The sequence below is a fragment of the Dromaius novaehollandiae genome, chromosome 5, assembly GCF_036370855.1.
Source record: "Dromaius novaehollandiae isolate bDroNov1 chromosome 5, bDroNov1.hap1, whole genome shotgun sequence".
Taxonomy (NCBI): domain Eukaryota; kingdom Metazoa; phylum Chordata; class Aves; order Casuariiformes; family Dromaiidae; genus Dromaius; species Dromaius novaehollandiae.
The window spans coordinates 20,245,085-20,257,145 of record NC_088102.1 but is presented as its reverse complement, the minus strand read 5'-3'; the positions used below and the strand labels follow the sequence as shown (position 1 = coordinate 20,257,145).

Sequence of the window (12,061 nt, the reverse complement as noted above, 5' to 3'; positions counted from 1 at the left end):
ACAGAATATTAGTTCTATTTCAGTCAGAACCTTGTCCTACACCAGCTGAAACTACTATGATTAGTCCATTTAATTCTAAATTTTTGATAAGTTACAATATATTCTGTTTCTGTTTTATGCACTTAACAAAGAATGCCTTCCGCGTAAATATTCTGTACCAGTATACCTGGTACAGAATTCTAGAAACCAAATGACACTACATTTTGTTTCTACCAGATCTTTTTTTTTTTTTTTCTTGAAAGATGCCAGGCATATTTAGTTCTCACTGAAGGCACTCTACAGACAGGAAAAAACAGCAAATTTTCTCAGCTATTTTTAGAAGAAAATACACTTTCTGTACTTTATACCTAGATAAAAGATTAAGCACACAATATACAGAAATAGCTAATTCTCATAAGAGGCTTTCAGCCTCAAAAGAGCTTCAGCAAGCATTGATAAACCATTAAATGTTTTCACATTTATCTTGTAGCATCGAAGAGCATATCTGCGAGCTGCTTCAGGAAGAAGCATTGCAGGCGGTGTTATACCAGAACTCCGCAGAAGAGGGCTAAGGAAATTACATAAGCAAGTTTCAGTAAGACGTTGCTAGGTGTAGCTTGCTGATTTTATTACACTTTGATACAAGGCACTTGCATTATTTGTTAACTGCAGTCACAAGCAGATAATAAATTAGTATAAAGAGACCCAAATGCTCTGAGAGTGCATTTCGTTAGCTAGAGCCAGCTTTGATGTAGCCCATGTCTTACTTGGATTAATTTCACACCTGTTTTCCTCCCACTCCCCTCCTGAACTTGCCTCGCAGTGAACTCGCTAGCGGGGGCTGCAGACACAGCAATTAACACGGAGCTGAATGACTGATTATGCAAATGCTACACCTGCCCTAAACTGACAGCGGGGTCAAACGAAGAGTTTCTAGATGAACTCCAATCACCAGGACGTGACTGTTTTGCCGCGGCCGGAGATGCCAGGGCCGCTTTAACGCCTCTCGATGCCCCCCGCCCCTCTGAGGGGGCGGAAAGGCTCTCCGGCAGTCGCGGAGGACGGAGGCCCCTCAGGTCCAGCAGCAGGCGCCCCCCGCGCCACAGCCCACCGGGAAGGGGCGCGCAGGCAGGGCCCCGCGGCCGCCCACCCCGTGCACCCGCACCCGGCGGGGAGGCGAGAAGGGGCCCAGCCCGGCGGCGCCCCTCGCCCGGCGGCGCCCCTCACGCTCCCGCAGCGCGGCAGCAGCGACCCCCCGGCCCGCCCGCGGGCCCCGCGCGCTGCCATCGGCTCCCGTCGAGCAACGGCAGCGTCGGCGCCTATTGGCTGAGACTCGAAGCGCGCCATTGGCTAGGAGCGGGCGGGGCGGGGCAGCTTGGGTGGAGCCGGGCCGCTGCCTCCTCTTATTTTAGCTCGGGGGCCGCGCGGGTGTTCGGGCTTGGGGGAGTTGCCGCTGCTCTGCCGGAACGGGAAGGGGCGGGTGCTGGCGCTGGCGGCGCGTTGGCCGGCGGCTGAGGTGAGCAGCGCGGGGGCTCGTGGGGTCCCTGCGGGGGGCGCTGCGGCCCGGCTGGCGGCGGGAGCGGCCGTTGGGGCTCCCTATGCTGTGGCCTCGCACCCCCCGCCCCAGGGCGGGCGGGCTGGCGGCTCCCGCGCTCTTGGCTGGCCGCGCGGCTCTGGCCCTGCGCCCTGGTGGGCGCGGCTGAGGGCCTCGCCGGGGCAGAGGGGGCTGGGGCGGGGGACAGGCCGGTCCCCAGGGGCAGCTGGAAGGGGGGGGGGGGCTCGGGCCAGCATCGGCTGGGTTATTGCAGGCCGCGGAGCGGTTTGGTTTCTCGGTTGAGCTCGCTTGTCTAGTCTTTTGACACAGTAACTTTAGTTTCTGGCTGTTAGTGGGGTGTTAATGATTGGCTACAGCTGTGTTTTATTTCTTGCTCCTGTGTGTCTGCAATGTAGTGTGCTAGACCTAATAGTTAACCTTGGTGTAACTAATATTTATGTGATGAAAGTCTTTCCTTTTATTTTTTAAGGGCTTTTGTGCATGTGCTCCTATCCCAGCTAGTTCTGAGTGTGCAGACTTACACACGGGCTGCTTCTCCTTTGATGGTTGCTTCCATTGTGAGTATTTCTTTGTCTCCTGGATGCAAAAGCAAATAAGCTTTGTGTGCTATGAAATATCTCCTAGCCAGAAGCCTGGAGATCCTGTCAAATAAAGAAGCTATAAAGGTCATGGGGATGAGTGAAAGGATAGTAGGAAGGAAAATGGCCTTGAGCACAGGAAACATGGTAGAACTTTGTGGGTTTTTTGTCCCCCCTAGGAACATGCTTCAGGAAGGAGCACATGGAAAATGGACGGTATCTAGCAGCGATGAAAGTACTGAAGATAATTCTGATAATGAGAAACCATCTACATCTTCATTATTGCATGCTGCGGGTGGCAGAACAAGCGGGCCACAGTATCCATGCTCTGAAGCTAGGAAAGCTGCTCACAAGAGAAAGGCCTCTCCACTGCAGTTCAGTGATAAAAGTTTTTCTGCAGAAACACGTCCAGCAGAAAAACAGAGACCTAGCCAAGAAGGCTTAGGTTGGTGTCTTTCTAGTAGTGATGAAGAGCCTGAAGATCATGAAAAGCAAGTGCACAAGGAAACAGTGAAAGAAGAGAAGAATGATGCACCCAAAGAGCACCCTCTGAATTTTCACAAAGATAATGAACTCTCAGAGAATCAGAAGGCAGAGGAGTGTTATGAAGCACCCAGCGAAGCCCAGGATACCTGGGATTTGTTGAATGGGGGGAACCCTTTCAGATTTTTCCTCACTAAAGTCAGAGGAATCAAACTGAATTATAATTCTGGAGCCCTACACATAAAAGGTGAACAAGTGAGTTCTACAGAAATGGGCTTTTGGGAGGCTTGTGGGCAAGAGAGCGCTTTTTAAAAATTTATTTATTTATTTTTAATGCATGTATTCTTTGGTGTAACTGAGGCTTCAAATTCTAAATGTGCAAGTTGTAAGAACTGGTTCTGTTATCCTCACCTTTTTCTTTTAGAAGTAGAGTGTATGGCATAAAGCTGTTGATACTGATTTTCTTGTAACTTCTGAGTGATGGTGCACAAACTTACTCTTCACTTATCCAAGGCACATCACATGATGCTTATTGCTGCTCTCCACATGAGTTCATTTGGGGAAATGCACTTCCCTTTGTCATCCTAAAGGGATGCTTTTCTTGGGTGCCTGACCACCCTCCCACATTGGTTGTTTGCACTTGTCTTTATACTGCTGATTGGTTTGGACCTAGTAATTTACTGTTACTTCAAACTGTACAGGGTATCCTTTCTAGAGCTCTACTGCTGGAGTTTGTGGTCCCTCTTCAATGCAATTGAAGTAAGCATGAAGCAGAGAGAAGTCTTCAGTGTACAATAGCAGTGTTTCAAGAATACTTTGGGTGAAGGTAGTTGTAGCTGATCTGAAGGGGGGGGAAAAGCTCTGCACACCTGTAAACATCCACTCTTTCAGAAAAGAAATCTCATGCGTCACAAGACAGAATCAAAAGCAAGCATTAGTAGGGGATTTGTGCACAGAAATCTAATGAAATGGAGTATATATTTCTGTAGTGTTTTGAGAACAAATGGTTGAAGACCCATACAGTTGGTTGTGACTGTTTCCCTACCTGATATGCTCCCTATGAGCATTTGTTATTGAGGACAACCTGGTGTCAGAGGTATCAGTTGCATGGTGCTGTACATCTTTACCTACCTTATGAATGCATTGTGGCTTTTGAGCTTTCTTCTCTTAAGAGTACTTACCTTGCTAAGTGATTCCTTCAGCTTGGGGAGAGGCTAGGTTTTTTGTTTAACTGGCCAAACTAGACTTTTGTAGAGAATGGGTATAAAATATGGTGTCTGTGCTGGAACATATATGTAGGATGTATTTTCAAGTAGCTGCTGCACTTTAGTTACTGAGGTTTTAAGTCCTTGAGCTGTTTAGTGTTTTGTGTTCCCAACAGTAAAATAGACTAAGGATATGCATTGTCCTTTATTGATCTGCTGCCCTTGGCCTGTGTTGATCAGCAAGTTCTTTGACAAAACTGTGGGCAGTTCACCTCCACCCCTGCCCCCAAATGGGGGGGGGGGGGGGAGAACGGGAAAAAAGGGATATTGGGGGCTTCTGTCCATGCAGCCTCCAACAGATAAGCATTAACTATACTCTCATTGCTTCTAACCACCACTGTTCCTTAGGCAATCTCTCTAGAGGAAAGAGTGATCTCTCCCTTTCTCTGTATGCTTTTGGTCTCTCTCCTAATCAGTTTTTAACTTTATTTTTCTACTTTGACAGGGGTTACTCTTTTTAGGACTGTAAGACCTGAATTGCTTCACAGCAGCATCAGTGACTTGAATATTCAAACTGTTAGATTTAATTGTGCATGTCTCTGTTCCACCAAGCCTATGGATAGTGTGGCACTTGTGTTGTAGTAGTTGTCAAGCTGTTCAAGATGTGAATGTTTACTTTTTTAATGATGCTGTTCTGCTTTAATATTTTTAATAGATATTTTGTCTCCTCTTTTTGGGACTCTCCTGTCTTCTGCTCAGGTGAGTTTCCTTTTTGCTGAATTGATTTCACTTAATGTAACTTTGACCTCAAGCCTGCTATTTCATGTTTGTGTCATGTAACTGATAACTAGCTTCTGTTAAAACACAATCGGGGTTTTCATTGTTTTCAACTATGTAACAATTTACTGAAGTGTAAAAAGAAATCATCTGGTGTCCTGCTCTAAATGAAGGCAGATACTAGACTGCTTTCTGTTGCCTGTTTTCTGGGAATGGGCAACTGAAAAATGCGTATTTGTATGTGTGTAGATGATGGCAGAAATGTGTAGTATACAGTGCAGTCTAGGATGATGTTTTTGTTATTGCATGGCAGCTCTAGCTATTGTGCACAGTACAAACACAGAATAAAGAAACAGTTCTTGCACCAAAGCTTTTACATTATGTATATGTGACTCCTTTGTCTGCATGTTAAACTATGAATACTAATATTTAGTATTGAATAATTTAAATTCATCCTTGAATTTTAAAAAGAAACATTAAAGAAAGCATGTGAAGTTCAAAAATATACCTGTTTTTAAAATGTTATTTGCAGTTTAGTAATACCTGTTCATATGATATAAGTAGTACTGTTCGATACCTTTGTGTAGAAAATGTTTTTAGCTGTAGTCATTGTTTTGACAAACTCTGCTTTTCCTTTTTAATGAGTCTGTTTTCTTTTTCTTATGTGCAAGTTTAATTACTGTATAGATGTGGAATGGCTTGTAAGACAGTATCCGCAGGAATTCAGGTATGTTTATTTGCATAGATGAAATGCTACAGTTTCTGACTCGTATATGTCACGCAAGTTTTGTAATCAAGCAATAAACATGTTTGCACTCACAAATTATTTTTACTGATTGTGTATGTGTAGGCTCTTGGTTTTCCTTGTATGCTTTCTCTATGGCTTTAATTCTCTGTCAGTTTCTTGCATCTTTTTGAGGCACTGTTAGCTGCTTGGAGTTCAGTATGATTGGTTTCTGATTTTATTAACTAACTTCTAGAAGGCCCCATCATGGTCTGAAACAACAATGCATTAGAGGATATTAAAGACAGAACAGCAAGTTTTTATGCTGTACAGTTTACAGAGCTAAGAGCACAATAATGCAAGAGAGAAGAGGGAATATAGGAAGAGCACAAGAAAAATGTGTGAGAATGATCAGGATGATATGGAATGGTCTGAATTGCTGGGGGTTGTCATAATAGCAGCTTTTATTCATGTTTCTTTGACACTCCATTCTGACAATTGCAACTCTACCACACATGAAGGGAACTTTTATTATAACTGAGTTTGTTTAGTAAAATGAAGATGAATAAGTGCAGTGGAATGAGTATTAGGAAGTGAACTTGAAACTATCACAAGAATAGGCCTTGCCCTCTCCTTTCCCTCTTTGCTCCCCATTTCCTCCATAACAAATCAATAATTAAATTGACTTACAGACCAACACTGTCTATATCAATAGTTGTAAGTGATTATCTCTGTTTCCTGATAAAGCTTCTGGTAAGGAGCACTTGTCTGTGTATTACTAGTTTTTACTTTGGTGTCTGATTTTTCCCCCCCCACACACACACACTTCCTGTTTTCCTCTTCCATCAACATTCTCTAGCATAATCTTCTTAGTCTATATGACAGTTCCTGGTTTTTTTTGGGGGGGGGGCGGGGGGAAGATAACTGATAATCTGAACAGATTCTAGTGCCATTGTCCTACTGGGCCACTGGGTTTAGGAGCTGGGAGTCATAGCTGTGTGGGAGAATGTTTTGGGCTGATGGCTAATTCACTCAATGTTTTAAAAATAATCTCCTTTTATTTAAGGAAGAAGCCTTTATTGATAGTTCATGGGGAAAAGAGAGAATCCAAAGCTGAACTGCTTGCACAAGCACGCCCGTATGAGAACATTAGCTTTTGTCAGGTAATTAACTTTTGTAACATCTTTCAGTTGAAATTAAGCAATCTGTGTGCTCAAAACCTTGTTGTGGACAAAAAGAAGAATATTTTGTGTTACATGGGAAGTCAAAAAACTTATGCTTTAAGCAAGATACTTCCCGGGACTATAGGAACAGATTAGCTGTGTTCCCGGTGGTCTATGATTACTGTATGCTGTCACCCACAAATAGTGTACACAGAATAGTTGCCCACAAAAATGCTGCAGGGCTCATAGAAGGGCTGACCACCTTCTCCACAAATTTATTACACTCAAATTCTTTTTGTGGATGAAAAGAAGCCCTGTTTATATACAAAGAAAAACATTTTATTATTGTTGTTCGTGTAATTGTAATCTTAAGTCTCATCAAAGAGTTATTAGATCAGATATGTTACAAGAAGATACTACTGGAGAGTTTCAGCAATACAGTTAAAAATCACTATGCATGCACTTGCCAGCATCTTCCATTTTCTCTGTTATGCTTGCTCTTTTGCTGTCCTTGAATCTCAAGGTAACTGGCTCCAGCCTGGGGGAGGGAAGTGTTAATGGCAAGGTGCCAGCGCTCCAGAATTTTGCTGGGAGGAGTATATCCTCAATCCTGGGGGTTTCTTCCTTTTTGGAAGGAGCTTGATGCTGAAATTTTCTTCTTCCTCAGGTAAACTGGTTACACTGAGCTTCCCAGAGATAATCATATTGATGCAAAACTTGGCAAGTTCCTAAGGCCAGGATTTTTGAGCTGCAGTGTGCTGTACTAATCAGGTGTTTGCACTAAGTTGTGGACTGACAACAGTTCTTTGATTTGACTGATAAGACTTTGGTTGCATGAAGAATAAATACATGATTTTGCATGTAAGGTATTCCTTTTGATGCATAACAAGTATTTAAGTGTAATTATCTCCCATATGACAGCCTTGGCTGTCAGGGTAGTTAGTAGTCAGATCCTAATGTGGGGAAGTGATATTTGCGATGGATTTCTTACTTGGCTATACTGCTCTAGAGTCTTCTAGTAGCCTACATGTGTTCCATTATATCAGTACCCTAAAATGAAACTCTAATATTTCAGTCTTATATTCCCCCCTGCCCCCCCAGTATTAACTAGGAACAATGTTGGAGCCATCATTGTATAAAAGTACTTAACAGCATCTGTAGCTCTGATAACGTAATTAAGCTTGATAGCTTTTATTATCATGGTCATGGCCATTGCATGTATGGAACTGAAGTACTTTTTTTCTGAAGGAAGGCTTTTAAGTGGTCTGAAGATATTTCATCCTTTTTCTAGAAATTATGTTGCAAATAGCAATTTTAGTAAGAGGAAAGCACTGAACAGAAAAAGGCAATTCTGTCTCTGGTTCCTCTGTTGATTCTTTTCTTTGCAGTGTTAGCCATCAAACTGCTTATGAGAACTGACATAAGTTTGAAAAGACTGACTGTTTCTGAAAATATTGCTGGCAAGAGACCAGAAAGCTTGCTGTAGTAGTTGCAGCAAAAAGCTGCATTGCAAGTTAAAGTATAACTTCTGGCAATTGGAAAGTATATTTAAAGGCAATAAGAGAAAAAAGTTGCATATGGTTCATAATTTCTCCACTAGAGAGCAGTGAAATGAAACGGACATAAAGCGCCTTCCTCCCCTTAATGTTCTTGCATATAGAAATGCACAATAGAAATTTCTAATGATGATCAACTCTTTCATTCTATAGGCTAAACTGGATATTGCATTTGGAACTCACCATACGTAAGTAACTGCTATGAAGCAGAAAACTACGCTTCTAAAGAGGACCATAGAGTTGGTATATGCAGTCACCACGTTTGGAGTAGTAAATGGTGTCTAATGCTTTAATTTAAAGCATAGGAAGCTAGGTTGTTACTGTTTGAAGACATGATTATGAAGGAAAGGTCTACTATATATTGAGATCAAACCTAGAAGTAGTATTATCTCTTCTGTTCTACATGCATCTGTTTCATGTATCTGCAAGTTGTTTTAAGGCTATAAAACTGGATTTCATAGAAATTGCTGAGTCTTAAGGACAAATTTCCTTCATTATTTTGTATCTATTGATTATGGAATTATTCTAGTTTAAGGAAACAAACCAGCTGTTAACTACATGGGAGATGTGCAAGCTAGACTACTGGAGTCAGTGAACTGCAGATATTGGTTGTCATAACTCATACGAAAACTATACGCAGACTTTAATAGTCATTGACAGATTCGACAGAACACTGTCTTACTGCTCTGTTTTTTTGCAGTTAAATTTGGAAAATCTGGAAACAATAAGTACATTATTAATGATTTTCAAAGAAAAGCTTGAGTTGGATATCATAGAAGTGCCATGAAGGGAATTTGTAGCTTGTAAGCTACAGATAAGAAGAGATGTCATCTTGTGCTTCATACAGCAAAATTCTTTGGTTTCAGGGCACTCCAATTTTTTTATCACTTAATCTTTTTCTGTAAGTCTTTTAAAAGAAGATTAACATTAAATTAAAACATAGATCTGAAATGCTCATTTAAGGCACACTTCTATTTATGATAGAATGCATAGTGACCTTCTCTTTACCTGTTTGGAAAAGCAAATATGCAAATGGGGGGGGGAGTCAGCATTTTTAACAATGAATCTGGCTTCTCTACCAGTGCCTCCATGTAAGTGAGGGATACTGAGGGTATTAAGGTTGATTTGTTAAACTGATCATTTTTAAAGCTTCAGCTTATTTTCTCTTAAATAGTGTAAGCACCAGCTGGCTTAGTCTCTGTATGCTCCCCTTTAAATTTCTTCTATCCCAGTATTTGGGGTTAATAAGTGAAGGTGATGTTAAATGCTGGAATCCTTTTATTTTAAAGGGGTTGTTCTGGATAGTGTACCTCTCAATGCATGTTCTAGTGTGGATGGAACACAGCTAGTAAGGACACAGCAGAACAGTAAATCAGATGCACTGGAACATGCATTCAGAGGTAGATTACCCAAAACAACCTCTTTAAATGCTGTAAGTCTCTTATTTTATATTTAACATTTCTAAAACTTTAGCAGTTTAGAGTAAGTGGGTAACAGAACACTTTTGTTCTAAGAGAAACTTAACAGATTTTACCACAAAAATGTAAAAATTTAAACTTTGTTCATGTTGCATGATGTAAAACTTAACTACATGTTAGCAATTTTGAGGAAGTGGTGTTTTGGTCAGTGTTATCACTTTCATATACCTTAATCTTAGCATATTATTTTGCTGTAAAATTCTTGCTTCACTGTCAGCTCAGTGTGTGCTTGGAATAAGTCAAAATAATTTCCAGATTTGTTTTAATTAGAGTTAAAGGCCTTGCATATTGCTAGGCAGTAAGAACAGAAAATTTGTCTCTTTTCAGTGCATAGTATGTAAATCCTAATCTGCTAAATTCTAACATTAAAAGCAGAAATTTCTGAGTAAGTCATTGCCTGAATTTGAGCCTGATGTTTGCTTAGCATTGATCTTGCCATGAGACAGCAATGAAAATAGGAATATTTTTCCTTATGACTTTAATTTTTGATTATTGGTTTCTCTGGCAACCACACTCTACCCTCTAGGTCATGTGTATACAGTCTTGACACAACTGTGAAAACTTAGTCACTTATGTGAAAATATACATTTCAGTATCTTATTTTTTTCTGGAACTCAATTACTAGTTTTAAAACTCCTTTGTCCTGTAGCTCAAGTTTAGATTTATAGATACCTCTTATGAACACCTCTTCACCATCCTAATAGCTAGCTAAGTACTTTTTTCTTTTTTTAAGTTGTTTGGTAGAACTACTAGATTTTAATAAATTCAACTATAGTAGAAGACCCTTTGGTGTACCTTTAATTCCTTTTTTTAAACAAGCAACAAAACAATGAGTCTATTTGAAATGTAGAAAGTGTTCTGCAAGTATTGTTGCTTTTGGTAGTCAGTAGCATGAGATGTTAAGCTATTACCTGAAATACATCATATGATGCCACTAATAAAAGTATATGTGGATACTCTAATGACTTCCATGTGAGTTTGGAGTAGTATGCCCATAGTTTGAAGTTAATTGTTTGTGCTGTGCAGAACTAAGTAAATGATTTGAAAAAAAAACTCTCTTAATAGAACGTTGTAATGGATTATTAATTCATTTGTTTTAAGTATACTGAGAGTAGAAAATAAAGTATGATTCTATATGTACACTGTCTTTAAGGAAAATGATGTTATTGTTATATGAAGAAGGTCTTCGAGTTGTGATACATACATCTAATCTTATTGCTGAAGATTGGCACCAGAAAACTCAGGGGTAAGCAAAAATCTCTAACAAATCTCTTGTTTCCCTGCAAGTAGTTTAGGTAGTGAGCCCATATGCTTTGTTCTGGGTTATATATGTTAAAGTTGATCTGAAAGATAGGTGTAAGTAATGATCTATTTTTTTGTTTTGTGATAAACAACAGAGATTTGATAAGGGAACATATAGAATGTGTATGGTGCAGGGTTTTTTACTAACTATATTGACTGTGATGTACTAAATCAGAAGCTGGATTTCATTTTTTTTGAATTGTCAGCAGAATTATCTGCATTTGAAGAGCTGGATTATGTTAGTTATGTCAGATAACTGGGAACAGTATTTGAAATAACTTGCTTGGTTTGAACTGCAAAAAACCCATTTTTAATGTTCTCAGGATTTGATCTTAACCATTTTTAGATCTAGTTCATCTAGTTCAGTGTGGATGACCTTTTTGGAGAATTAGGTGTCTTGACTTTCAAAATTGTGCTGACCTACGTTAGGTGCCTAGATGCTCACCTGCATATATAGCTATAATACAGCCAAGCTAAAACCTGCAGTGGGCTAATATTTTCTGAATTGTGCACAGAACAAACTCTGAGGAAAAAATGATAAAACCTGTGAAGCTGGTTCTACTTTGAAAAATGACTTGCTGAAAAATGATCTTTAACTGCTGTGGCTTATCTAAGTGACACTTTCTAATCTGTTTTAAGTCTGTTTTTTTATTGCGCTAGGCATGCAACTCTCTCTGTCATTAAGCACCCAAATATGTTTGCAAATCAGGGTTTAAATTCTCATTAATGCTTATTTTAAAAATCATTAAAGCAGGTTAGAAACTTAATTTCCATTGTTTTGGCGGGAGTTAAACAAATTAGGCACAGACACTGTTTTGTAAGCCTTGTGATGTGGCTGTTGGGATCCTGGGGTGTTAAAACAATTAGAAAAATATAATTTGGGCCTGACTGTCTTCACTGGAAAATAATAAGCATTTGGAATGTATCAACATTAATTGGCATGATGAGATAATAAGCATGTAGAGATCCTTCTTGTGCTTGCAGCTGTTCAAAGACATGTTACAAATCTATGCAAGTAGGCAGTAAGGACTTCTACCCCGAGAGCTCTGAGCATGCGTAGAAATGAAGGACATGATTGTAACAAATGCTCTAATGACTGATACAGATTAGGGGAGTACCTAGGTACTTGATGACATGACTACTTTGAGGAAATGGAGATATCTGTCTGGAAAATGAGATGCCTGCAGCAGACGCTTGTAAGCTTTCTTTGCTTGATACTATCACTGACTACAACAATTCTTAGCTCTATGCCAGGCTCTAT

The 12,061-nt window shown here is 40.2% G+C and overlaps 2 protein-coding genes across 3 annotated transcripts in view; one reads left to right on the top strand and one right to left on the bottom strand.

The window, feature by feature from the left end:
* The window catches only part of EFCAB11 (EF-hand calcium binding domain 11), a 67,005-nt gene extending 66,069 nt beyond the window's left edge, over positions 1 to 936 (bottom strand). The window contains exon 1 of the mRNA XM_064512202.1: positions 876 to 936. The gene's annotated coding sequence lies outside the window, so the exon portion shown is untranslated. The remainder of the gene's footprint in view (positions 1 to 875) is intronic.
* Positions 937 to 1,375: 439 nt separating this feature from the next.
* Positions 1,376 to 12,061, top strand: part of TDP1 (tyrosyl-DNA phosphodiesterase 1) — a 58,866-nt gene continuing 48,180 nt past the window's right edge. The window contains exons 1-8 of one of the 2 annotated variants that reach the window (XM_026112048.2): positions 1,376 to 1,495; positions 2,004 to 2,091; positions 2,292 to 2,842; positions 4,516 to 4,559; positions 5,249 to 5,304; positions 6,368 to 6,464; positions 8,174 to 8,208; positions 10,652 to 10,744. In XM_026112048.2, coding sequence (XP_025967833.2) covers positions 2,296 to 2,842; positions 4,516 to 4,559; positions 5,249 to 5,304; positions 6,368 to 6,464; positions 8,174 to 8,208; positions 10,652 to 10,744 — 872 coding nt within the window. In that variant the 5' untranslated portion in view covers positions 1,376 to 1,495; positions 2,004 to 2,091; positions 2,292 to 2,295. The remainder of the gene's footprint in view (positions 1,496 to 2,003; positions 2,092 to 2,291; positions 2,843 to 4,515; positions 4,560 to 5,248; positions 5,305 to 6,367; positions 6,465 to 8,173; positions 8,209 to 10,651; positions 10,745 to 12,061) is intronic. The other variant, XM_026112057.2, reaches the window with a different exon arrangement.